General features: G+C 36.4%; 2 protein-coding genes across 3 annotated transcripts; both read left to right on the top strand.

Annotated features, from left to right (window-relative positions):
- Positions 1 to 9,689: 9,689 nt before the first annotated feature.
- LOC142179373 (CDT1-like protein a, chloroplastic) lies at positions 9,690 to 13,661 on the top strand. Its single transcript, XM_075249104.1, has 7 exons — positions 9,690 to 10,084; positions 10,603 to 10,722; positions 11,132 to 11,366; positions 11,755 to 12,486; positions 12,640 to 12,841; positions 12,937 to 13,027; positions 13,343 to 13,661. The coding sequence occupies exons 1-7, from the start codon at positions 9,762 to 9,764 to the stop codon at positions 13,398 to 13,400; spliced, it is 1,761 nt and encodes a 586-aa protein (XP_075105205.1). The 5' UTR covers positions 9,690 to 9,761; the 3' UTR covers positions 13,401 to 13,661.
- A 356-nt stretch (positions 13,662 to 14,017) lies between these two features.
- Positions 14,018 to 18,047, top strand: LOC142174708 (bet1-like SNARE 1-1). 2 transcript variants are annotated; one of them, XR_012703739.1, is made up of 6 exons: positions 14,018 to 14,227; positions 14,407 to 14,487; positions 15,414 to 15,561; positions 16,999 to 17,089; positions 17,425 to 17,484; positions 17,571 to 18,047. XR_012703739.1 is itself a non-coding variant. In XM_075240802.1 (5 exons), exons 2-5 carry the CDS (start codon positions 14,474 to 14,476, stop codon positions 17,658 to 17,660), a joined length of 312 nt encoding a protein of 103 aa, XP_075096903.1. In that variant the 5' UTR covers positions 14,033 to 14,227; positions 14,407 to 14,473; the 3' UTR covers positions 17,661 to 18,047. The 2 variants fall into 2 exon arrangements, 1 of the variants encoding a protein (XP_075096903.1); XM_075240802.1 differs by lacking the exon at positions 16,999 to 17,089 and having other exon boundaries at positions 14,033 to 14,227.
- Positions 18,048 to 25,457: the final 7,410 nt, after the last annotated feature.

Here is a 25,457-nt window from a genome sequence, read left to right as displayed (position 1 = left end):
TAACAACAAGACTATTAGGTGTATCATCTAAATCCGGTTGCGTTTCATCTAAATCATCATTTTTCTCATCATTTTCATCGATAGTTGGATTATCATAAAGATCATTCATATATTCATCATTTAATTGTTGACCTGGCGCAATATCATGGTAAAATTGACTATCGGTAAATTGAAAATAAGGGTTATCACTATCAACAAATAACAGGTGGAGGAGGACGGGTAACAGGTTTGGGTCGGGGAGTCGGGGGAGGAGTAGTAGTTTGGCCACTAGATTCACCAATTTTAGATTTTCTCTTACCACCAAACATTTTTTTCAAAGGAAGGCCATATTAATTATAATTATACTAACTAAAACAAACAAAACTATAATATTAAAACTCAAGAGTTGGAACGAGTTTACCGAATTGACGAACAACTTCTTGAAAATTGTATATCGTTGAAGACTTGAATACTTCGATTCACCAACTTCACAATTTTTCACAAATTGCAATAATAAAGTAAGCAATTATAGAAGAAAATTAGAGAAAAATTGATGATTTTGTGAGTAAAAATGAAAGAATGAGGGAATATTTATAGTTGAGAATAGAGAAAAAGTATAATTATAAAAAGTTTGGGAGGCAAATGACTATTTTTTAAAAATCCAAACGGCTAAATTGGCAGGACAACGACTAGTTTTTAAACTTCCAACCGTTGGCCAATTTTTTTTTTCTTAAAAAAATATTTTGAAAAATAGCCATTGGGCCCGTTAGGCCAAGTTGAACCGGCCCAGGCCCGCCAGTCGGTCCCGGGCTCGCGGTCTCTCCATGTTGGACCGGGTCACAGTGGGCTCCTGTGACAGCTTGGGCCCGGACCATACGAGCTAGCCCGTTTAGCCCAAAGCCCATGTGGGCTCGCGGGCTTGGGCCCGAACCACAATACAGCCTTAATTCCGGAACCAAGAAAGTGAATAACGTGCCGAGAAGATTGATTACACCTAGCACAATGAGGAAATTTCTAACTCAGCCAAATACAAGAATCCGAAAGCGTCCACCATCGTCCCTAAAAATATCCTATTTGGTACAAATTTTAGCTGTTGTAAGCAATGCCAAGTAAAAACTAAGTGAATGTTGTGCCTAGAAAGTATGAATTGACTTAGCACTTGGGCTGCAAAGCATAAGTCAAGTCTTGTAATTGTTAAGTACAATAGCCTACCAATCAATTTTTGATAGCTACTAGCATCTTGCAGTCAGGAGCGGACCTAGAGCATCCAATACGGGTTTCCAGGAACCTAGTAACCTTTACGTAGACTCTGTATTTATATTAAGAAATTCATTAAATATTTGTAAATATTTAACTGTGAACTCAGATATTATTACATACTATTCCAAAATTACGGTAGGAACCCATAAACCTCAAATCCTGAATCCGCCTCTGCTTGCAGTTGTGCATCTTCAGTATTCCCAACATGTCTGTCATAGGCCACTGTAGTGAGTTTGTGATTTTGTTCCATTTGGTGTTGATACAGGTCTGCATGCACTTTGGCTAATCTCTGAAATCAACTCCAATGCATATTTTCTTTGATTGAGTAGAATACCTTTATTGGATCTCATCACTTCAATCCCTAGAAAAATCTAAGTTTTCCTAAATCCTTCATTTTAAAATTTCTGTGCAGTGTGTCTTTTGCTTCTTCATTCAGTTTGCAATAGGGATGGCAATGGGGCGGGCGGGGCGGGTTTGGCAAAACTCACAAAAAATTCAACCCACCCAGCCCCACTTAATTTTTTTTCTTTTTTTCTCTAATTTTTTTTTTCCCATAGAAATATATAATGATATTAGATTTAGACGTTCTATAACAGAAACAAATAGACATGGTTTTTGCCTTGTTTGGTTGGGATTTGCTGATTTAATCCATTTTTATAATAGTACTCTATCAATCCTAAATTAATCGACTTTCACTATCATAATTAAATTATATTGACAATTTGGTTCTTCTTCTTTATCTGGATGAGTATACTTTGTCAAACTCGCATAAATACTATCAAAATATTAAGATGCAATAGATAGGATCTCTTCATCCTTAATAAGAGGTTTCGGGTTCGATATATGAGAATGAAAAATAATTTTGAGCGCTTCCCCCCTTAATGAATCTTACGCATCACGTGTCTGAATTAAGCAGATACCAAACATCACGTAAGAAACCATTAAAAAACTCACGTAAATCACCCTTTAAATGGCCCATCTTTTCGTTTCTAAGATAGAATTCCATATACGAACAAGTGGTCCAGTACGCAATGAATAAATTAACCTTTTATATTTTGTATGAATGCCCGAAGACGAAAAATGAAAAAAAAATTGAATTGGCTACGGAACGTTACTATCTTTAAGCTGCTTAATTCCATTAGCTAAACATCTAATTGCCTAATTCACTTGTTATTTCAAAAAATATAAAATTTAAAGTTGCCCCGCATTGAACCCGTATTGACCCGCATTAAACCCGTAACCCGCCCCGCTATATAAATTTTAAAAATAGTTTTAACCAACCCCGCCCCGCACCCGCATAAGAGTAAACCCGTTCCATCCCGCCCCGCATCAAACAAAACCCGTCCCGCCCCGCCCCATTGTCATCCCTAACTATTACTTCATGATATTAGAAGGTCCTCCACATACACTAAAATTATTACAATGGCTACATTCTTCTTGGTGAATAAAGAATCTCGGAACAAAGCCAGCTTTAAACAATGCACATGTCAGCTTGATGTTCCACTTTCTTGAAGCCTGCTTCAAGCTATAGAGGGATTTCAACAGTCTGCATATTTTGGACTCTCCCTGACTGTGAACCCCTGTGGAACGTGCATGTATACTTCTTCAAATAAGTCACCAGTCACTACATTTTCGCCATAGGAGAGAATGTATCATGGTAATCCAAATTCTCTTGTTGAGTGTATCCTTTTGCGCTCTAGGGTAAGGTCACTAAAGCTTCTTCTTTAGGCCTCCATGAGTCAAAGGCCCCAAAACTTTTTCCATTGGTTATAATTATTTATATTAGTAAGGTTTTTTTAAGTTAACATTAAAATTTTGTCTCAATACACTACATTAGTTCTAGTTATCAAATATTTCATTAGTAGATATGAATATATAAATTATTTAATTCAAAATTTTAAAATATTAGACAATGTTATATTGTGGAATACTTAAAAGAAAACTTAAGAACTTGAAAGAAAATTTGTCAAGACCATACAATTCTTCTTAAGTTTTGGCTTTAGACCTCTTATTTTATTGAGCTGTCCCCGCTACTAATCTAGTCTTAAATCTTTATACTTCACCATTGGCCTTATATTTGATCCTATAGACCCATGTTGATCCAATAGCCTACTTATTTGAAGGTAGATCCACTACTTCCTAGGTATTGTTGTCTTTCAAGAACTTTGATTTCTTGGTCCATTGCCTGTTTGTAGGTATGACTTATAGGTTGGAGACAGGTGGTCATAACTTACAAGGTTTGAGATAGGATAGTTGTTCTTCCCAGGTATCTTAGTAGTGACATAATCCTTAAGCCAAATAGGTGCTTTAGCCAACAACTTTGACCGTATATACAAAGTAAAATCTATTTTTTAACTCTATATATTATGTTTTGAAACTCCTTGACATAGCCCATAAGCATAGATTAGTGGTGAAGGGAGTTTAAAATATTTGTAAGATCATTGGTTCAATTCCCACTCGTTGCAATCTTTTTTAACTTATTTTTCCTCTTTATGGAGATCCCGGCTCCGCCACTAGCCGCAAGCCTTCCCTTATTTCCATGTTTGCTCTTGTCTTAGTTGGAGACTCAAGAGTCTAAGTAAGTCACATTTAGAGAATGCAATATATAAGTTGGAGTCTAAGTAAGTAAGTCACATTTGGATGGAAGATTTATAATTCGAATTTAGGGATGCGATTTATAAATCGCATATAAGAAATGCCATTTACAAGTCGCATTTGAATGAAAGATTTATAATTCGAATTTAGGGATGCGATTTATTATTCGGATTCAGTTTAGCAAATACGATTTATAAGTCGGAAGCCACATTATTATTCATGCTTTCTTATTTAAGTCTATAACAATTATAAACGTAGCTAGATTTTGATAGAATTATTATTTTGATTCCGCTGCATATATAAAATATCGTTATACAATCCTTGCTCACCATAGAAGCTCGACCCCTTTTGCCCTCGAGCTTTGACCTTTATTCCTGTTGCGGAAGCCAAATGTATATAGTGTGAATAAGTCACAACTACTATACCAAAAATTATGACAGCCACCAAATAATAAATAAGACAATAAAGCAATAATAAAAGAAACACCAGAATTTACGAGGTTCAGCCAATTTTGCCTACTCCTCGGACACAACCAATATTTTATTCCACTCCAAAAATACAAGTGAAATAATACTAAAGAGAGAAGATACAAATGCCTTAAGAAAATAAAAAGGCAAATGAGAGGTGTGTCTAAATCCTAAACATTATGCCTCCTTTTATAGGGTGAAGTACCAACCAAAATTGGTACTTCACCGATGTGGGATTTCTGTCATTCAACAAATCTCCACCTTGGCAAAATTTCACATCTTCAATTTTCTCTCAATAACAAAATTTTAGTTGTGTCTTCATCTTCAATCTTCAGTGTTCAACAATGTTGATCAAATCCAAACAATGTTGAAACTTGACCGCAGTTACCACTTTTGTCAGCATATCAGCAGGATTCTCTGTAGTATGAATTTTTTTCACCTTGACTCCACCTTCTTCTATGATTTCTCGTACGAAATGATACCGAACATCAATGTGCTTAGTCCTTGCATGATAAACTTGGTTCTTCGCTAATTGAATAAACTTTGACTATCACAAAAAATTGTGATATTTTTTTGTTCAACACCAAGCTCCTTTAGCAACCCTTGAAGCCAAATTGCCTCCTTCACAGCCTCTGTAATAGCCATGTACTCTGCCTCTGTTGTAGACAAAGAAACTGTTGACTGCAAAGTAGACTTCCAACTAACTGGTGCTTTTGCAAAAGTAAACACATAACCAGTAGTTGATCTTCGTTTGTCCAGATCACCCGCAAAATCTGAGTCACAATATCCAACTACATACTGATTGCCTTCCTGCTCAAAAACTAACCCAACATCTACAGTATTATGAATATACCGCAGAATCCACTTCACAGCTTGCCAATGCTCATTTCCTGGATTATGCATATATCTGCTAATAACTCCAACAACTTGTGAAATGCCAGGTCTCGTACAGACCATTGCATACATCAAGCTACCAACAACATTTGCGTATGATACCTTTGACATATACTCTCGTTTAGCTTCATCCTTGGGCGACATAGTATTACTTAGCTTAAAATGGGGAGCAAGTGGAGTACTAACTGACTTAGTCTTTTCATCTATGCCAAAACGTTGTAGTACTCTTTTCAAATATTTTTTATGAGATAAACAGAGTTTCTTTGAACGTCTATCTCTTATTATCTCCATGCCAAGAATTTTCTTTGCCTCACCCAAATCCTTCATCTCGAACTCCTTCTTCAGTAGAATTTTCAACTTATCAATTTCTTCCAAATTCTTGGAAGCTATCAACATATCATCAACATATAGGAGAAGATATACAAAGGAACCATCTTTAAGCTTGCGCAAATATACACAATGATCGTATTTGCTTCTCTTGTACCCTTGCCGCAACATAAACTCGTCAAATCGCTTGTACTATTGTCTAGAAGATTGTTTCAATCCGTACAACGATTTTTCAAGTTTGCACACCATATTTTCTTTTCCAACAACTTTGAATCCTTCTGGCTGAGTCATGTAGATTTCCTCCTCCAAGTTTTCATGTAAAAATGCAGTTTTTACATCCATCTGAACTAGTTCCAAATCCAACTGTGCTACCAAAGCCAACATAATTCTAATGGAGGAATGTTTTACAACTGGAGAAAATACTTCATTGTAATCAATTCCCTCCTTTTGAGCATATCCTTTGTCCACCAATCTTGCTTTGTAGCGAACATCTTCTTGGTTAGGATATCCTTCTTTCTTTGCAAATACCCATTTGCACCCAATTGCTTTCTTTCCCTTCGGGAGATTGGCCAATCTCCATGTATGATTCTGATGAAGGGAATGTATTTCATCATTCATGGCAATCCTCCACTTATCTTCTTCTGAACTTTGGATTGCGTCTTTATAAGTGGTAGGAACATCATCAACTACAATTGAGGTTGCACAAGCAACCGTCTCTATAAGACGAACATGTTTCGTTATTGTCCTTTTTGGCCTGCTGGTTGCTATTGATTCAAGTTGTTGTTGAGGTTCCTGAGTTGAAATCTCCTCTACTGGCTCTCCTTCCAGAGGATAATCTTCATTTGTTCCCTCCTCTGCTTCTTGTGTAGGAAAAATAAATTTTCCCTCAAACTCCACCTGCTTAGAAGCATTTTCATTTTGTTTGGTATCTTCTGTTACCTTATTTACCATAGGAGATTCATCAAAGGTAACATCCCTGCTGAATATTACTTTCTTTGTCATAGGACACCATAAGCGATATCCTTTGACTCTAGAAGTAATTCCCATAAAAATAGCCTTCTTTTCCCTTGGATCCAATTTTGACCCTGTCACATGATAATATGCAGTTGAGCCAAACACGTGCAAAGAGTCATAATCTACAGCAGGCTTTTCATACCATTTTTCAAATAGTGTCTTGTCATTAATAGTAGCAGATGGTAGACGATTAATGAGGTGGCATGCATATGTAATTGTCTCAGCCCAAAATTCTTTGCCCAAGCCAGCATTGGACAACATACACCGTACCTTCTCCAACAAGTTCCGGTTCATACGTTCTGCCACTCCATTCTGTTGTGGTGTATATCTAACAGTGAAGTGTCGGACGATGCCATCATTTTCACAGACCTTATTAAAATGATCATTTTTGTATTCACCTCCATTGTCTGTGCGAATACACTTGATCCTCCTGCCTGTTTGATTCTCCACCATCGTCTTCCATTTGAGAAAAATTCCCAGCACTTCATCTTTGTTTTTCATTGTATACACCCACACTCTTCGAGAAAAATCATCAACAAAGGTTACAAAATAGTGCTTCCCACCCAATGAAGGTGTTTTGGAAGGACCCCAAACATCAGAGTGTACATAATCCAAAATGCCTTTAGTATTATGGATCGCTGTACCAAATTTAACCCTTGTCTGTTTCCCTTTGACACAATACTCACAAAACTCCAAGTTGCAAGCCTTTACTCCTTTTAACAATCCTTGATCTGATAGAGTTTTCAAGGATTTTCCTCCAGCATGTCCCAAGCGCATGTGCCATAGCTTGGTTGCTTCTGCCTCTTTGTCGTCACTGGATGTTACTGTCGCTGTCCCAATAACTGTACTGCCACGATAGCGGTACATATTATTATTCTTCCGATTAGCCTTCATTACCACTAGTGCACCGGAGCATACTCTCATCACTCCATTTTCTGCAATGATTTTGAACCCTTTTGATTCTAGGGCTCCCACAGAGATGAGATTCTTCTTCAAATCCGGTACATATCGAACATCTGTTAATGTTCTGATCATTCCATCATGGTTCCTTAATCGTATTGAACCAATGCCATATGAGGTAAGAGGGCTGTTATCCGTTGTGTGGATGACTCCATATTCTCCTTCTTGAAATTCCACGAACCAGTCCCTGTTGGGACACATATGATAGCTACAAGCCGAGTCTATCAACCATACGTCTGATGATGTTGATGTCTCTGTTGTAACTAATGAGAAGTCTGAATCATCACAATCAGCTACATTTGAATCCATAATGGCCTTTCCATTGTTATTTTTGGCCTTATTCTTCAACTTCGAACAGTCTTTCTTCCAGTGCCCCTTTTCTCGACAAAAGGCACATTCATCTTTGCTGGGTTTAGATCTTGACTTGGATCTTCCCTTCTTTGTCCTCATTTGATTTTGAGGACGACCCCTCACAACCAATGCTTCTCCTTCTCTGCCCTTTTGTTTTTCTCCCTTTCTTTGTTCATAGCTATACAAAGTTGAACAAACTTCTCTGAGAGAAATTTTGTCATTCCCATGGAGTAGAGTAGTTTCAAGGTGCTCGTACTCATCAGGAAGTGACCCCAATAACATCAAGGCCAAGTCACCGTCATCAAAAGTTGCATCTATATTTTGCAAATCTGTGACCAACTTATTGAAACTGGTGATATGTTCGTTCATTGTGGTACCAGGAACATAGGTGAAGCGAAACAGTCTCTTCTTCATGTACAATTTATTTTGACTGTTTTTCTGCAAAAATTTATCCTCCAGTGCTTTCCATAATTTACTTGCAGAAGTTTCCTTTGTGTATGGATATTTCTGCTCTCTAGCAAGGTAGGATCGAATGGTACCGCAAGCAACACGGTTGATAATTCTCCAATCTTCTTCTCCAATAACATCTGGTCTTTTTTCTTCAATGGCAAGATCTAGCCCTTGTCGAAAAACGACATCTAGAACCTCGCCTTACCACATCCCAAAATGTCCTGATCCGTCAAAAATTTATCTCTCAAATTTCGCATTTGACACAATTCTTGTCATAAGCGAAGATGCTAACGATGACGTATTGTTGACACTTGATGTAGATTCTTCTTGTCATAACGAAGATGGGAATCTGTGAGACAAATATTATTTAATAGCTTACGACAAAAATCAAGATTATTTCCTTTCTGGTGTGGAAGATTAGACTAAGCTGCAACCACAGAGCATACTCAGACAGAACCTTGACTCAGTTACCAAGATAAATCTTTTCTGATGTGGAAGATCAGACTATGCTGCAACCACAAAGCATACTTAGACGGTGCCTTGGCTCTGATACCAATTGTTGCGGAAGCCAAATGTATATAGTGTGAATAAGTCACAACTACTATACCAAAAATTATGATAGCCACCAAATAATAAATAAGACAATAAAGCAATAATAAAAGAAAACCAGAATTTACGAGGTTCAGCCAATTTTGCCTACTCCTCGGACACAACCAATATTTTATTCCACTCCAAAAATACAAGTGAAATAATACTAAAGAGAGAAGATACAAATGCCTTAAGAAAATAAAAAGGCAAATGAGAGGTATGTCTAAATCCTAAACATTAGGCCTCCTTTTATAGGGTGAAGTACCAACCAAAATTGGTACTTCACCGATGTGGGATTTCTGCCATTCAACAATTCCCTCGTGCTCAATCAATCGTATTTGTAATTAAAAATAAATGAAAAGAACAGACTTTGGTTTATTTTTTTAAAAATAATCGATAACTCTACTTCATACATAAAAAAAACATTGTAATTCAAACACCGTTCTTTCATTTATTTCCAATTACAAAATATTTAATTGCTTAATAAATAATAACTCTATCTTCAAACAAAGAAATTTATTTTATTAAAAAGAGAAATAAAGAAAAAGAATTGCAACGGTCCATATATACCAAATTACAACAATCTAAGGTTCACTAAATACGGCCCACGGGCCTTTTCCCATTACCGAAATTTGGCGCTAAATCTGACCTGGCAAGGTAGACACATCATCCTCCACCTCAGCTTTCCCGGGAATTGGCGCCAATTCCTACCTGGCATTGTAGCCACGTCAGCAACCCCGCCAAAAAATTCCTACTGTATATATAGCTTACCCCACGCCGTCATCTTCAGTCTCTTCAACTTTCCCCTCTAATTTCTTCATTTGCCTAAGCAAATTGCTTTTAATTTTAATTTATTTATTTTCAGTTTTCTCTTCGATGGAGTCTAGTGAAGCTTCTTCGATCTTGGGTACATTCAAGTCAAAGAAGAAACTTCAAATGGGATCCGACCCGGTTGTTTCCGGGGCTCCGTCTCTTGATCCATGGAGCTCGAAAACCCCTGAGAAGCCCATCATTCCTCCTCGTCGGACTCGGAATCGGAGTGCCGCGCTTTCTTTAAAAGAAGTCCGGGAAGCCGCCCAGAAACTCCGGAAACCCGACCCGACCCACCCGATTTCACAGGCTGATGCCTCATTGAGCTCCGGGAAGTCCCCGGCAGTTAAAGCAAAGAAGGCTGTCGACCCAGTAAAGCTACCAGAAAAGTAAGTTTTTTATTATTTTTATTTAATTTTTGAGTGTTGCATTATGTACATTATATTATGTGTTATTGGATAGAGATGGATCTAGAATTTTAACTAGTGTATATTGACGATGATTGCACCCAATAATCAGAATGAGATATTTATTGAATTTTTGTAAATTTTACTAAAATATACATAGGGTTCTGTTGAATTGGTGAAGCTAAAATGCACCGGCCTCTGTATGTATATATATACAGATATATTAAAAAAATTCAGAAATATATATTTGAGTGGACTACAACTAGTTTAATAAATTGAGATGTAGTAGATCGTATCTGTGGCTACTGCTGTTTTACCGGTCTGTGTGTCCTCAATCATCGAATCAATAGAAATAACCCGGTTTGAAGAGGCTCATACCCGGTGCGGCTGCGCCTAGATTGCTGGCGTAAAGTTCCATCTGTCCTCGTTTTCAGATTTTCAGAGCTGGGATTTTCCAATGTTTTCTGTTTTTTGGTTTTAATATTAGTGTGTTTGTGTAGGTATGAATTGTTGGAAGAATTCTTCAGAAGCTTGAATAATTCGATTCGGTTGCTGCGATTGAAGGGTTCTTCGACGACATTTACAAATATTAGTACCAAAGTGGAGTGTCTAACAGATAGGTAAGCAAATGAATATTTTGAATACATTTTGGCAAAATACATAAATAGGCCCTCAAACTTGGCCTCAGTTGGCAAGTATGCCTTCCAACTTTGGGTGTGAACAAGTAGGTACCTCAACTTGTATAAAGGTGAACAAGTAAACACAAATGCTGACGTGACGCATACATTTTGGAGGTGTCTAGATGATCATTTTGTAAGTTGGAGTGTTCAACTAACAAAGTGGAGACAAGTTAGATGTGCTTCGTGGTGCACACTCAAAGTTGGAGGGCATAGTTGCCGGCAGAGGCCAAATTTGAGGGCATGTTTATGTATTATGTGCCTGTTTATGTACTCAGCCATTTTTGTTGACGATTTCCTCTATCAATTATTGCTAATTCCCTAATTCTGTGGCTCTGTGTTAAACGTGCAGGAGGTTTACTTACACTCACTTGGCGCAGCTGAAGTTTCTTTTACCTGAGGCTATTGAGATCCAGAAGATCCTTGTGCATGATGAACGCACTTACTGTATGAAGCCGGATCTTCATATTACATTAAATGCTAATGCAGTTGAAGTTGATGAAAAGCTGAAATCCACTAGTGGCACTGTACAACTGGAGAAAGTCTTCCGCGCTCGGCTTTTAGATTTCTTTAAATCCCACCCTGAGGTAAGATAGAGATTTTTAACTTGTGCAAGTTTTGACAATCGAGAAATTGCTTTGCAATGGTATGTTGAGAGTACATTTTTTATTATCCTATAGGCCCAAGTTACGTGTTTCTTATATTTAGTATTTATAGATTTCAAAATCTAAGTCGTCTTGAGACCATCAGCATAGTTTGAGATCTTAAGCTAGCTTTGTGAGACAATGTTAATTCGAAGCGTACCAATAATCCTCTGTATTGTTAACAAAACAAGTGTTGCGATATCCCTTATCTGCCTTATATCTTTTGCTTCCCGAATTCCTCCAAAAGAAGGTGAAAAGAATTAGTGATATTTAGATGTTTTGCTTTCTCCACAAAACTAGTGTTTTTAACGAATGCTATTTCTGAATTCAGGGAGATGACATTCCTGAGGAAGCACTACCGGGAGCATTCGGTGACTCAAAACAAGAGCTCTTAACAAACTCATCAACACCACCTGCAGTCCCACAGTTAATGGGAGAGACACCGATTGCTTCAATGCAGCAGCGGGCAGCAGCTGCATCGCACCTGTCTCAGTCTTTCAGGAAATCGTTTTCTCATCGAGCATCTATTGCTAAAGCAGAAGATACCGAGCAACTTCAAACAGTTCCTCATTCTTCACTTCGTCCAGTCTCAGAACCCCAGATTGCCAAAAATTCCTCTGAGAGCCACACCTTTACATCTGCCGATAAAACTCCTTCCAAATTGCTTTCGACACAAACTAGCGGAGCAAAATTCTCAACACGAGTGGTTCTTTCTGGTACTTTACCACCATCTCCTCTACCCGCAACTCCATTAAAAAACATGAAGGTTGGATATGGGTCGTCTTTATTAAGTGCTGAAGAAACTCCAGTAAAACATACATCTACACCAGCAAAATTGATGACTTCTACACCTGTGCTCCAACCTTCCAAGAGATGTTATATGAGTCCGGATGGAGAGAAAACTGAATCACCACAAAAGCTAGTTAGGCGCCCTCCTCGTATTAGGTCATTGACCTTTGATACTCCTGTGAAGAGTTCAAAAGTTACTGAAGTCATCGATAGTAGAGAATCATCAATAGATGATGAATTCTTTGACATTCTTCCTGAGAATCTTCTGCAATCGGTAAGACACAAAAGAACTTTCTTCCAAGTTGACTAATTTTGCAGGACATCATTAAATCATAACAATTTGATCCATTGAACTGAGGAAATTAGAAATCTATATTTCTTGGTCTACTTCTAAAGGTTAGCGGCTAAATGTTTCATGGATCTGCAGATCAGAGAAAAGGAGCAAAAACAATTAGAGGAGAAAGATCCAGCTATATCCCAAGCAAAATGGCGCAAGAAAATGATTTCGAGCTTACCTAAGTTCTTCGACATGATTTACTTCCTATTTCAATCAATTAAACGTTCTGTGATTACTAAAGAGGAGCTTATGCACAAAGTACTTTCAAGCCATCTAGAGATTACTGATAGAAGTAAGTCTGGTGGTTGATAATTGTGTAAATACGTGGAGTGCTTTGACATTTTGAAGTTGCTTCTGACTTGAAACCTTTGTCTTCTTTCTTTGCAGGAGAAGTTGAAGAGCAACTCCGGTTATTGCTAAAAATAGCTCCTGAATGGATCCATGAAAAGGTGGCATCTAGTGGGGATCTTCTCTTGTGGTAAGCTTTGGTTCTTCCTTGGCTTACCCCTCCCCCCCACCAAACACGCACACACATCATTCTTGGTTGAAAAGAGGCTTTGATAAGAGGTGGATGTGTTTGTGGGCGTGACATAAAACTAAAATTTCAAGACATGTTAAAAATCCGAACCATAATTTCAAAAGTACAATATAATCGGTGTTAAGAACCTTAAACGTTGAAGCGATCAAGTTTATATCTTGAATCCGCCACTGTGCTTGATGGCCCTTTTAAGTATTGTATGCTGTCTCATAAATCTTAGGAGCTTGATGTCATTATTTTTTGTTTTCGTTACAGTGTTAGCGAGGTATCAAATGCTGAATCAATACGCACAAGAATAGCTGAAGCAAACTGAGAGAAGCAAGGTGCAAGGGACGTTGAATTCGGCCCGAGTTTTCAACTTGAGTCTGTAAATGATAGTTTGTTTAACTAGATTGTTGCAATACATTGACTGAGTCTGCAGAATTTGGCTACAAACTTGCTATTTAGTACAGTTTAATGTGGTTTTAACTGGTTTAGCCAGCAATATAGAGCTAAAGTGACCTTTTGTTATCCTGTATATAGCCATGATGCTTCTACTTTGGAATAGAATTTGGTAATAATACTCTTTAATGTAGATTTTTGTGATTTTTTTTTTTTAGCAATCCCCTAGGCAAGCGCCTAGGGCTATTTTTTTATTATTAAAAAAAAAAGAACAGAAAATACAACAATTAGGAACAGTACAAATAAGGGGACAATATCACCGGTATTGTTACCTATATGTCTTGGCTATATAATCACTCCTCTGCGCCTTCTATATTGTCATTGTTGATTTTTTTTTTTATTGCGAATAAATTGTTTTATCAAAGTATTTTAATCCTTTAATTTTCTCATTTTTCTTTGGAGGTGTAACAACTTTATGCCTTAGTTAAATGGTTTATTGAAATAATCATATTAATAAGGAATTTGAGAACAACATTACTACGGTAACTCGTACATGAATTAGTAGTAAAATTCAAAAGGATTTTCAAAATTATTTCTTTTAAATTAAAGCAAATGATTTCAAAATAACATTATTAGGTGACTTAAACACTTAAATCATGGAGTAGTCAATTTGAATTTTATTTATTTTTTTCTCGACGAATTTGAACATGTGAAGCTTCGTTAATGCCAACGCTGACGGCGTTTATCGTTCAGCTCCAGGTAAATATTCCGGCGCATCTGTCTTTTTGTCATTTTCATGATTAGAAATTTTAATTGATCTGTAACATCCATAACCTAGAATTCAAAATTCAAAATTTCACGAATTTTCAATTGATCGTTCGTTTTTCATTGAATTTTAATTGCAAAATTAGTGACCAAATATTGTGATAAACTTACAGATTCGCAGCTTCTGATTCACCGCAAAAAAATTCACATCAGCCGGAGTTTCAACTTGAATAGATAGATATGAATTCGCGAAGGTTTGTGAACCGTCTAGTTTTAACCCTATTTATGTGCTTTGATGGTAAGCAACCTCCACTTCCAACCAAGAAGTTGTGAGTTCGAGTCTCCCAAGAGCAAGGTGGGAAGTTCTTGGAGGGAAGAATGCCGGGAGTCTATTTGGAAACAGCCTCTCTACCCGGGGTAGAGGTAAGGTCTGCGTACACACTACCCTCCCTAGACCCCACTAAGTGGGATTATACTAAGTTGTTGTTGTTGTTCGTGCATTGGAGATTATAATAGCTCAAATTTGCTAGTTTCTCGAGGTGGAAAAGAGCATTAGATTTTAGAATGTGTCATAATATAAGATCAGGTTGGTTTAGCTTTTTCTACTCCTATTGGTGCTAGCTATCACTCATTCAACCTCAGAATTTCTGAAAGACTATGTTCTAGAGCCCTTAAATGGACGCGAATTGTTGTTTTTGTGTGTGTGGGATTGTTATCACCCTGCCTTTTCCTCTTTTTAAATGGTACAACAATAACAAGACTCAGTGCAATCCTACAAGTAGGGTTTGGAGAGGGTAGTGTGTACGCGGACCTTATCCCTACGTTGTGAAGATAGAGAGGCTGTTTTGGAGGACCCTCGACTCAATTTTACAACATATTTACATCTCTTTTTAAATGGTATGAGATGTAAATATGCGGTTCAGGCTTGATCCAATTTTAGTATCGTACCTTGACATTTGTCCACTGCATAAACTAGCCCCTCTCCTATGTCATATTGGCCTTGTCGGCCGTGCTAGTTTTTTACCTTTACCTTTAACTTGCTCCTGTCCTCTGTGCCTGTTCCTTGTATGGATGTGCGGGTGGGAAATCTTCTTACTATCGAAACCGCTTTTTGCGATGTGTAGTTTAATCTTCTTTGCATCCAGCTTTCTTGGAATTCATTGATAATCCTTGAATTCAGGGAACGTAGCAGTAGAGCTGCTCTATTTGATGGAATTGAGGAAGGTGGTATTAGGGCTTCTTCATCGTATGATTCGCGCGAAATTGATGAACAAGAGAATGAGGGGGCAATAGATGGGTTGCAAGATAGAGTTAATATGCTCAAAAGAGTAAGTTTTTCTTACCTGAAAGCTCTTAGTTTTTTTTGAGCCAGCATTTGAGTTTTTATATGGTCAATGTTTATGGGTTAAGTTGCAATACAGAATTTCGTTGGTTGTCCTCACTGAAGTATACACCCTTGGTCATGGGTGTCAAGGGTTGACTGAGGCTTCAATGGTGCAACCTTTAGGAAGCCAACTATTTGAGATGAGATAACTTATAAATACTCTTTCATTACTGGAGGCTGTTGCTTTACTTAACTGACGACAACAACAACAACAACAACAACAACAACCCAGTATAATCCCACTTAGTGGGGTCTGGGGAGGATAGTGTGTACGCAGACCTTACCCCTACCCTGAGGTAGAGAGGCTGTTTCCAAATAGACCCCCGGCATCCTTCCCTCCAAGAACTTCCCACCTTGCTCTTGAGGAGACTCGAACTCACAACCTCTTGGTTGGAAGTGGAGGTTGCTTACCATCAAAGCAACCCCTCTTGTCTAAATGGTTGGAACTTAACTGACGACTGTATTTGTAAATAAGGGTGGCAAAATGGTTAAAATAAAATAATTAACCACCCATATTATCCACTAAAAAATGGGTTGGATAATGAACTTTTTAAAAACAGGTCAAATATGGATAATAACCATATTATCCATTTAGAAAATGAATAACCAATGAGTAACTAATGGGTAATCAATGAGTCTAACTTTTATATTTGTAAAGCCTCAAATTGGGAGTTACTCAAATTAGGGAGACTAAGAATTCTCCCAAAGGTGATCATATGCAAGAAGTCATGGATAATATGGTTACTTATGTTATCCGCCGGTTAACCCCTTTTTTATCCGTATTAAATATAGATCGGGTCAGATAATTTATCCGTTTTCAAACCGAACCATATCCGACCCGACCCGTTCGTTTGCCACTCTTATTTGTAAATATACACACACACACACTTTCCTCTTTATATTTTTGTTCATCATAATGACTGATGCTCTTGGGTGTCGAGGATCTTGCTCTCTCAAGATTACCACTGGGAAAATTTGATTATACCATGTGTAGAACTTCTTCTATAAGATCCTAGAATTTGTCACCTTGAGCACATTCTCTTAGAAGTTGTTCTTTTTTGTGTAATTACTCAGAAAGAAAGAAAGATAATCACACAAATCTTTAAAAGCTGGCACTAAGAGGTTCCTGATTTCTCCATCGAGTTATCTTGAGAATGTGTGATTTTTGGTGATTGTTCAATAGGTTAGAGAAAACCTGTTCTTCTCTTCTGGCGCAACTTAAGTATTGGAGTCCTTTAGTTTTTGTTTCCCTGCTGCTATTATCATTCTAAATGAGTTGTTGTGTACATCAAGTGAAACAACTCGCTATTGAAGTTGATAATGAGATATTGAACTTAGTGAAATTCACTCTTTTAGTCCTGATAATGCTTTATACCAACAGTTGACAGGTGATATACACAGGGGCGGACCCATGTGGAGTCAAGTGGGTTCATATCAACCCGCTTCATCGAAAAATAACACTGTATATATAGGTATATTTTTGCTGTTTTCAGACAAGTAAAGGTATAAATATAATTTTGAACCCACTTGAAACAAGTAAAATGCCTAGCCTGTTGGTAAAGAGGGTTCAAATTTTCCACATGGTCCTGCGTTCGAAACTAGCTATTCACATATGACCTCTAATGTTTGTTTTTGAACTCGCTTGATAAAAATCCTGAGTCCGCCACTGGATATACATGAGGAGGTGGAAACTCATAACCGGATGCTCGATAGAATGGTCGGCTTAGCTTAATAAAGTAACTTATCTTATTCTTTATCCTTTTGAAGTATGATCAATTATACAAGTTTTTCTGATTTGCCTATTCAGGGCAATGATATGGATTCTTCAAGGGGTGTTTTAGCTGGAACCATGGATAAATTTAAGATGGTATTGGTATTTACTGTAGATGACATTTGTTCCATTTTGGCTTGATGAAATGTGTTGCTGGTTTGAGCCGTTTCCATGATTTTCAGGTATTCGAGACAAAATCAAGACGAAGGATGTTCACACTCGTGGCCTCATTTGTGGTTCTGTTTTTGGTGGTATACTATCTCACTAGGTAATTAGTACTGTGAACAGAGATATGTACTGGATTTATGTGCAGAGAAAGATGCTTGGCTGAGTTTCTGATGTCAACATTACTGTCTCACTGTAAGAAAGTCGAGACTTTGTCTAGCTGTGTAAAAGTGTTTTTAATACAACAGATAGTTTTGAAGTATACAACGTGTATCTTTGAATATACCAAGGGGAAATAACGACCGACAAGGGTTGACTGAGTTAGTTGGATGAGTGGTTTCTCATATGGGAGACTTATAATCGATTCCCCTCACCGGCAGCTTCCTCAGTCAGAGCTTGTCGCACCAAGCTTGCCTAGTGTGGTCCGCACTATCTTAAGTGTGGTTTGTGAACTATTGCACAGTGAGCAAGTTACCCAGTGCGCACCCGAAAAATAGTGGCTGAGGGCTTTCTTGGGAATTTTCCCAAAAAAAAAAAGGTAAAAAAATCAGTGCCTTGTAAAAATTGATCATACTTGAAAAGAGATTCTTCAATAGTTAGTTTATTGTTGAGTGTAACAATTACATAAATCGAATTTCCAAATGATATTTTATAAACTGTTGTATTATGAGAAACATGTGATTCTTGCGTTCGTGTAATATTTGCCTCTTTCATATATGTGCGTGTGTAGATTTAAGGATTTTGATTTATTATTATACGACTGTAATATTTGTCTAAATTTTTATGCATTATCCATTATTGCATATCTAAATGATTGTGTTTACTTATATACATGGTATAATGTGTATTTAAGTGTGAATTTAAAGAAATATAAATTTAAAATACATGTTATATTAATTGTTTATAAAAAAATGTTTTTAATAAACAAAAAGTAATATTATTAGTGAGAATATTATTAATAAAAGATTATCCGTGTAAAAATCTCTTTTAAGGAATTAGCTATAAATAACTATCTATTTTATCCTGTAGGTTATTCAAAAATCACTTACAGGTAGCCGGATGGTATATGATTTTCACTGATAGTGTAAAATTATTAGAATTTTTACCTCCTATAGCAAATGTTAACACCTTATTTATTTTAAATAAATATCATTTAAAAAAATTATATTCTATAGATAACTTTTAAGGTTTATAGCAAAAAATTTAATTTTGGTTACCTCTTAGCCCTAAGCCACTAAGTACGCTAATTAGTTACATTATTTTCTTTCTCTCTCTACTTTGATACATCCCATTCTCTTCCCCTATCCTATTAAAATTCTCAATGTAAATAAAATCTCTTACTTCCTCTCTCACGCTTTGTTCCCTAACATACCAGATCCCCCGCCACCGTTAACGCCTAAATTGACCCACCTCCGCCGTCTACCACCACGGATTCCCTCTTGGACTGCCAACTCTTCCCACTTCCACCACCAAGGTCCGCCTTTTATGCAGCTACGGTGGGCATATAGTTTCAGATCTTTCACATTCCAATTTGACTGATCTAACTGTTGAGCACGAAGAAAAACAGGCAATTCTTGATCTCACGTCAAGCAAAGGGATATTCAATCGCAATCAGTTACATTATTTTCTTTCTCTCTCTACTTTGATACATCTCATTCTCTTCCCCCATACTATTAAAATTTTTCAATGTAAATAAAATCCCATACTTCCTCTCTCACGCTTTGTTCCCTAACATACCAGATCCCCCGCCACCACTAACGCCTAAATTGACCCACCTCCGTCGTCTACCCCCACGGATTTCCTCTTGGACTGCCACCTCTTCCCACTTCTACCACCAAGGTCCGCCTTTTATGTAGCTACGGTGGGCATATAGTTTCAGACCTTTCACATTCCAATTTGACTGATCTAACTGTTGAGCACGAAGAAGAACACGACCCTCAAAACAAGCAATTCTCAGTTGCATCAGTTCCTTATGAACTCGTCAGTTCAGTGGACTATATCATACAATTCAAGCGATTGAATATCCCTTTGCTTGACGTGAGATCAAGAAAACAATAAGCACGGATTTCTCAATGGTAATCGATGACAAGGCCTCAATCGAAGTGGAAGACGATATAGTAGACCGGATACTAGGTGGATTATTTCGTTGCTCGACGACGGATTCGCCGGAAATTAGGGTTTGTTCTTGAACAAAGACGACGGAGTTTGGGGCTGAGCAACTTGATTTTCTGTTAATGTATCATGATGTATTTTCATGTATTTTATTGTATTCATTATCTTTTTTTTTCATTGTAATTCAATATATCTCGTTGTATTCTATGTATTTCATTGTATTCACTGTCTTTTTTTCATTGTATTTCAATGTATCCCGCTGTATTATATGTATTTCATTATATTCACTGCCTCGCTATATGCCATGAATGTATTCATATGTTTTTTTAATTAATACAATTTATGTATTCAAATGTATTATATAATTTCTCTGAAGATTGCTATGTTTTTGGGGAATTTTTTGGTTGAGAATTTTCTTTATAATTGAAAATACAAAATTTGTGTTATAATTAAGTTTGTTGAGTTATATTAGGAGTCTATTATGTAATTGATTCACTTTCCGTTTTAAAAACAGTGTAATCCCCTATTTCATGTCGTGAATACAGTCGAATATAGTTGAATACAATAATCTGTCCAGCTGTAATCCCATGTTTCACTCCATGAATACAGTCGAACACACTCGAATACAACAACTGATTAGTTGGACTTCCCAGATTCACGCCTATTTTTGCTATTGTATCCATGAATACAATAGCTTAAATACATCAAATACATCTTATAACCACACAAAAGGTATCTATAATCCGTAATATAACAAATGATATCTATAGATGGCTAATTACTACCAAAAGATAGTGCTTTATGAAAATTTCTCAAAATTATTTGAGTCAAATCGGGTCAAGAGACAAGAGTTAAAGTTATGGAATTTTTATATTCCTATACACTATATGAAAATATATTACCCTCCCTACTCAAGTTTTACTATAATTATATTTTCTATACCCAATTACCATTTATGTACATTTTAAGGGATTTATTAATGATAATAATTAGTGTCCTAAAGTTACTCTAACATATCTTCCACTCCCCCACGTTTCTCTCTCCACATCTCACTCCTCTCCCCCACGTATCTTGCACCCACCTACAATTCCACCATTGACAACCATTAAAAAGCTTTGAAGCTTTGAATTCGAATTTGGGTTTTCAAAAAATATTATTTGTTTGAATTGGATGTTGTTGTAAAGAATTGAGAATTCTCTCTACGTCTCTCTCTATCTCTCAATCCCTAATTTCAGTAATGTAAAGCAAAGAAAAAAAGCAGCAACTCCACCATTGACAACCATTAAAAAGTTTTGAAGCTTTGAATTCAAATTTGGGGTTTCAAAAATCATTATTTGTTTGGATTGAGTGTTGTTGCAAACAATTGGGAATATGATTTGGAGTTTATATCTCAATTTTGAGGGGTTTTGGTGAAGATTAGACTTGGTTTTGGCTGAATTTCAGATTGAAACTCGAAGAAGAAGAAGAAGAAGAAGACATGATATACATTATATTTACGAAATTGTAGTAAAATTGTAGAAAAATTATATTATGTTGTTTATATATTTTTTTTTATTTATTTAACTATTGTATGAAAGTTGAAATTGTATAAAAATTATATTTAAGTTGTATGATATTGTAGTTGTATATAACTGAGTAGAAATAATGTATGAAAATTGTAGATAAGTTGTATAATATATAATTAGCTGTATGAAATTTATTTTTACTATGTATAAATTAGATACAAAATACACAAAAGACATATTGTATAAATTTTGTATAAAATTTGAATTTAAGTTGTATGTTATTGTAGTTGTATTTAACTGGATAGAAATAATGTGTGAAAGTTATAGATAAGTTGTAGATAAATTGTACAATATATAATTAGTTATATGAAATTTGTTTTTACTATGTATAAATCAGATACAAAATATACAAAAGACATATTGTATGAAAATTGAACAACATAGTGAATTCCTCCAAATTTACTGTGATTTCCCAATTTATATTATCTCTGATTTGTTGCTTTATTTTTCTATTTTCTTCCAATTCATTTATTTTCTCCTCCTCATTTTGAGTAACTGTTCTATGTGAGATTGCTAATTCATAAGCAGCATTCCGTTGCTTTTTCATGACTTTCCCATATGGATATGGTGGTTGAAGTACTGGGCAAAAACTTAGATAAAAGCAAGAAACTGAAAAATGCAATCAATATACTCCTATTGAGATTGAGATTCTATATGAACATAGTTCCCATATCTGTTTTCTTATCGATGATTTTGCCATTTCTTATGGGTTACAATAAAATATTATTAAACTGCAAACAACAATTGTCGCTTTTTCCTTATAGTTGGATAAAAAGACTAAAGAGATAAATAAAAGTAATTCCTGTTGGACGTAGAGCAAAATTAACGACTTGAATTAGTGAAGACTTGGTTTTGAGATAATTTGGCAATGGGCTATTGTCTGAATCGATTCTTGGCCTTAAAATTTGGAACCAGTTCGATTTAAGAAAATCACTTCTATATCTAAAAATTTGATTTGAGGTGTTTTGCGCACTGATCCATTTGCAGTTAATTTGAATCTCTAGCAATAGATTCACTAAACCAAATATATAAGGAAATAACTAAAGTTATGGGTAAAGATTTAATTTTTATGTATTTGGCAGTTGACTCATTTGCAGTTTGAATTAATTCTGGCATCAACATGGAGAAGAAGCGTGAATTTTATATAACAACAACAACAACAACCCAGTATAATCCCACTCAGTGAGGTCTGGGGAGGGTAGTGTGTACGCAGACCTTACCCCTACCCTAGGGTAGAGAAACTGTTTCCAAATAGACCCCCGACATCCTTCCCTTCAAGAACTTCTCACCTTGCTCTTGGGGAGACTCGAACTCACAACCTCTCGATGAATTTTATATAAAGAAATTATTTTTATGTGTAAAGATTTAACTTTGGAGTGTTCTATAATCAGCCCATTTATAATTTGAATTGATTACAGAGTCTGAAAATGAATAAGGAAGGTCCGAGTCGAAGTGAAGAAGAAAACTTAACATGAGATGAGCTTTACAATGTCTATCTGATGCTGGAACGAATATATTTTGTAAATAAAACTTGTGTAGGTAGGGTAATTTACTAAACATGAATATTTAGAGTAATAAAGTTTTAAATAGTGTATAGGAATGAAAAAATCTCGTTAGTTAAACATGCAACTCAAGATAAATTGACGCTGAACACTTAACAGCTTAACACTAACATTATAGTTTGCGGGTTACGTGTTCGATCAGTAAAGTATGAACTTATCATCTATATACGAAATCTGTAAGTAATTTTGTTTTTAAAAAAAAAGGAATAACTCATGCATTCATGCATATTGTCATAAAAAAAATAATAGAGATGTTGTTTCCAATTGACCATCGGCTCAAGAAGACAAAAAGACGACGAAAAGAGATCAGTACCATCAATAAAATATCATAGAAAACATAACAACATCATATGAACCAGAAAATAGATGAAAAACAAAATAATAACCAGTAGATAAAGCCCGGTACTAAGAGAAACGAAAGAGTGGTGTGAACTAAACATTAACCACTAGCAGTCTAAGACTAAATCCTATCAGACTAGCCTCACTCTGGAGCGCCGTAGAGATATGCACAACTACCCCCTAAACTACAACTTTAATGCTCGACCTCCACAACTTCCTATCTAGGGCCATGTTCTCGGTAATCTGAAGCCACGCCATGTCCTGCCTGATCACCTCTCCCCAGTACTTCTTGGGTCGCCCTCTACCTCTCCTCGTACCCACCAAACTCAATCGCTCACACTTCCTTACCAGGGCATCTGGCTTCTCCTATGAACATGCCTGAACCATCTAAGTCTTACTTCCCGCAACTTGAACCTCGCTGATACCACTTACTAGGACCGAAAAAATCAGGTGTCATACGGAAACTAGCAAAGCAAACCTTGATCAACGATAAATCAGACAAGAAAAGAGAAATATACCAAAGGAGACACAAACATGTAACGTGGTTCGGCCAACTGACCTACATCCACAACAGAGATGAGTAATCCACTATAATAAAAAAAAAGTACAAATATCGAGAGAACAACCTCACGAAGAGGCAAACACAAGTGACACACCAACACTTGTCCCGTAAAGTTCTCCTCCTAAACACGACTCTCAAACCTCATATGGCTACATTGTGGATACTGCTGAATGAGAAGGATGGATCATCAATTTATAGAAGTGCAAATATTTTCCTACAATAAAAAGGACTAGCCAAATATGTGAGATTTATAATTTCCTTCTACAAGAAGGAAAACCCAATAAAGGTAAACATGTTGCCCTTTCCTTCAACAGATAGGAAAACCAAATATGGTAAGAAAATTATGGCAAACATAAAACAATTCTCCCCTTTATCCTGAATTTTCTAACAAAATAAACTTGATCCTCCTCTTCACATAACCTTCAACAGGTCGCACCTCTAAATCTCCACAAAAAGTTTGTCTCAATGGTGAAATTTCTCAGATAAAAATCATGATTATCGTCAAATAGGTTGTGGCTAGAACTAAACCTGCCAAGATGAACCTGTCTTGAACCTCGCTCTGATACCACCTGTTAGGACCGAAAAAATCAGGTGTCATGCGGAAACTAGCAAAGCAAACCTTGATCAACGATAAATCAGACAAGAAAAGAGAAATATACCAAAGGAGACACAAACATGAAACGTGGTTCGGCCAACTGACCTACATCCACAACGGAGATGAGCAATCCACTATAATAAAAAAAGAGTACAAAATATTGAGAGAACAACCTTACGAAGAGGCAAACACAAGTGACACACTAACACTTGTCCCATAAAGTTTTCCCCTAAACACGACTCTCAAACTCCGTATGGCTACATTGTGGATATTGCTGAATGAGAAGGATGGATCTTCAATTTATAGAAGTGTAAACCTTTTTCTACAAGAAAAAGGACTAGCCAAATATAGGAGATTTATAATTTCCTTCTACAAGAAAGAAAACCCAATAAAGGTAAACATGTTGCCCTTTCCTTCAACAGATAGGAAAACTAAATATGATAAGAAAATTATGGTAAACACATAACAATTCTCCCCCTTGGCCTGAATTTTCTTACAAAATAAACTTGATCCACCTTCTTCACATAACCTTCAACAGATTGCATCTCTAAATCTCTATACAAAGTTTGTCTCAACGGTCATTTTTTCAGATAAAAATCATAATTATCGTCAAATAGGTTCTGGCTAGAACTAAACCTGCCAAGATGAACCTGTCTTGAACGACGCTCTGATACCACTTGTTAGGACCGAAAAAAATCAGGTGTCATACGGAAGCTAGTAAAGCAAACCCTCAACGACGATAAATCAGACAACAAAAGATAAATCTACCAAAAGAGACACAAATATTTAACGTGGTTCCGTCAACTGACCTACGTCCACGGCGGAAATGAGCAATCCACTATATAAAAAGAGAGTACAAAATATTGAGAGAACAACCTCACGAAGAGGCAAACACAAGTGACACACTAACACTTGTCCCATAAAGTTCTCCCCCTAAACACGACTCTCAAACCCCATATGGCTACATTGTGAATGCTGTTGAATGAGAATGATGGATCTTCAATTTATAGAAGTGCAAATATTTTCCTACAAGAAAAAGGATTAGCCAAATATAGGAGATTTATAATTTCCTTCTACAAGAAGAAAAACTCAATAAAGGTAAACATATTGCCTTTTCCTTCAATAGATAGGAAAACCAAATATGGTAAGAAAATCATGGCAAACACATA

The sequence above is a fragment of the Nicotiana tabacum genome, chromosome 3, assembly GCF_000715075.1.
Source record: "Nicotiana tabacum cultivar K326 chromosome 3, ASM71507v2, whole genome shotgun sequence".
NCBI classification, from domain to species: Eukaryota; Viridiplantae; Streptophyta; class Magnoliopsida; order Solanales; family Solanaceae; genus Nicotiana; species Nicotiana tabacum.
The sequence above is the reverse complement of the archived record's forward strand: the minus strand, read 5'-3'. Positions and strand labels throughout refer to the sequence as shown.

Excerpts from the sequence above, each read along its gene's own strand:
- LOC142179373 (XM_075249104.1), top strand. The coding sequence starts at position 9,762 with ATGGAGTCTAGTGAAGCTTCTTCGATCTTGGGTACATTCAAGTCAAAG. Across the intron at positions 10,085-10,602 it reads CCAGTAAAGCTACCAGAAAA|GTATGAATTGTTGGAAGAAT; the intron begins GTAAGTTTTTTA and ends GTGTTTGTGTAG. Across the intron at positions 12,487-12,639 it reads CTGAGAATCTTCTGCAATCG|ATCAGAGAAAAGGAGCAAAA; the intron begins GTAAGACACAAA and ends ATGGATCTGCAG.
- LOC142174708 (XM_075240802.1), top strand. Across the intron at positions 15,562-17,424 it reads GAGTTAATATGCTCAAAAGA|GGCAATGATATGGATTCTTC; the intron begins GTAAGTTTTTCT and ends TTGCCTATTCAG. Across the intron at positions 17,485-17,570 it reads CCATGGATAAATTTAAGATG|GTATTCGAGACAAAATCAAG; the intron begins GTATTGGTATTT and ends CATGATTTTCAG.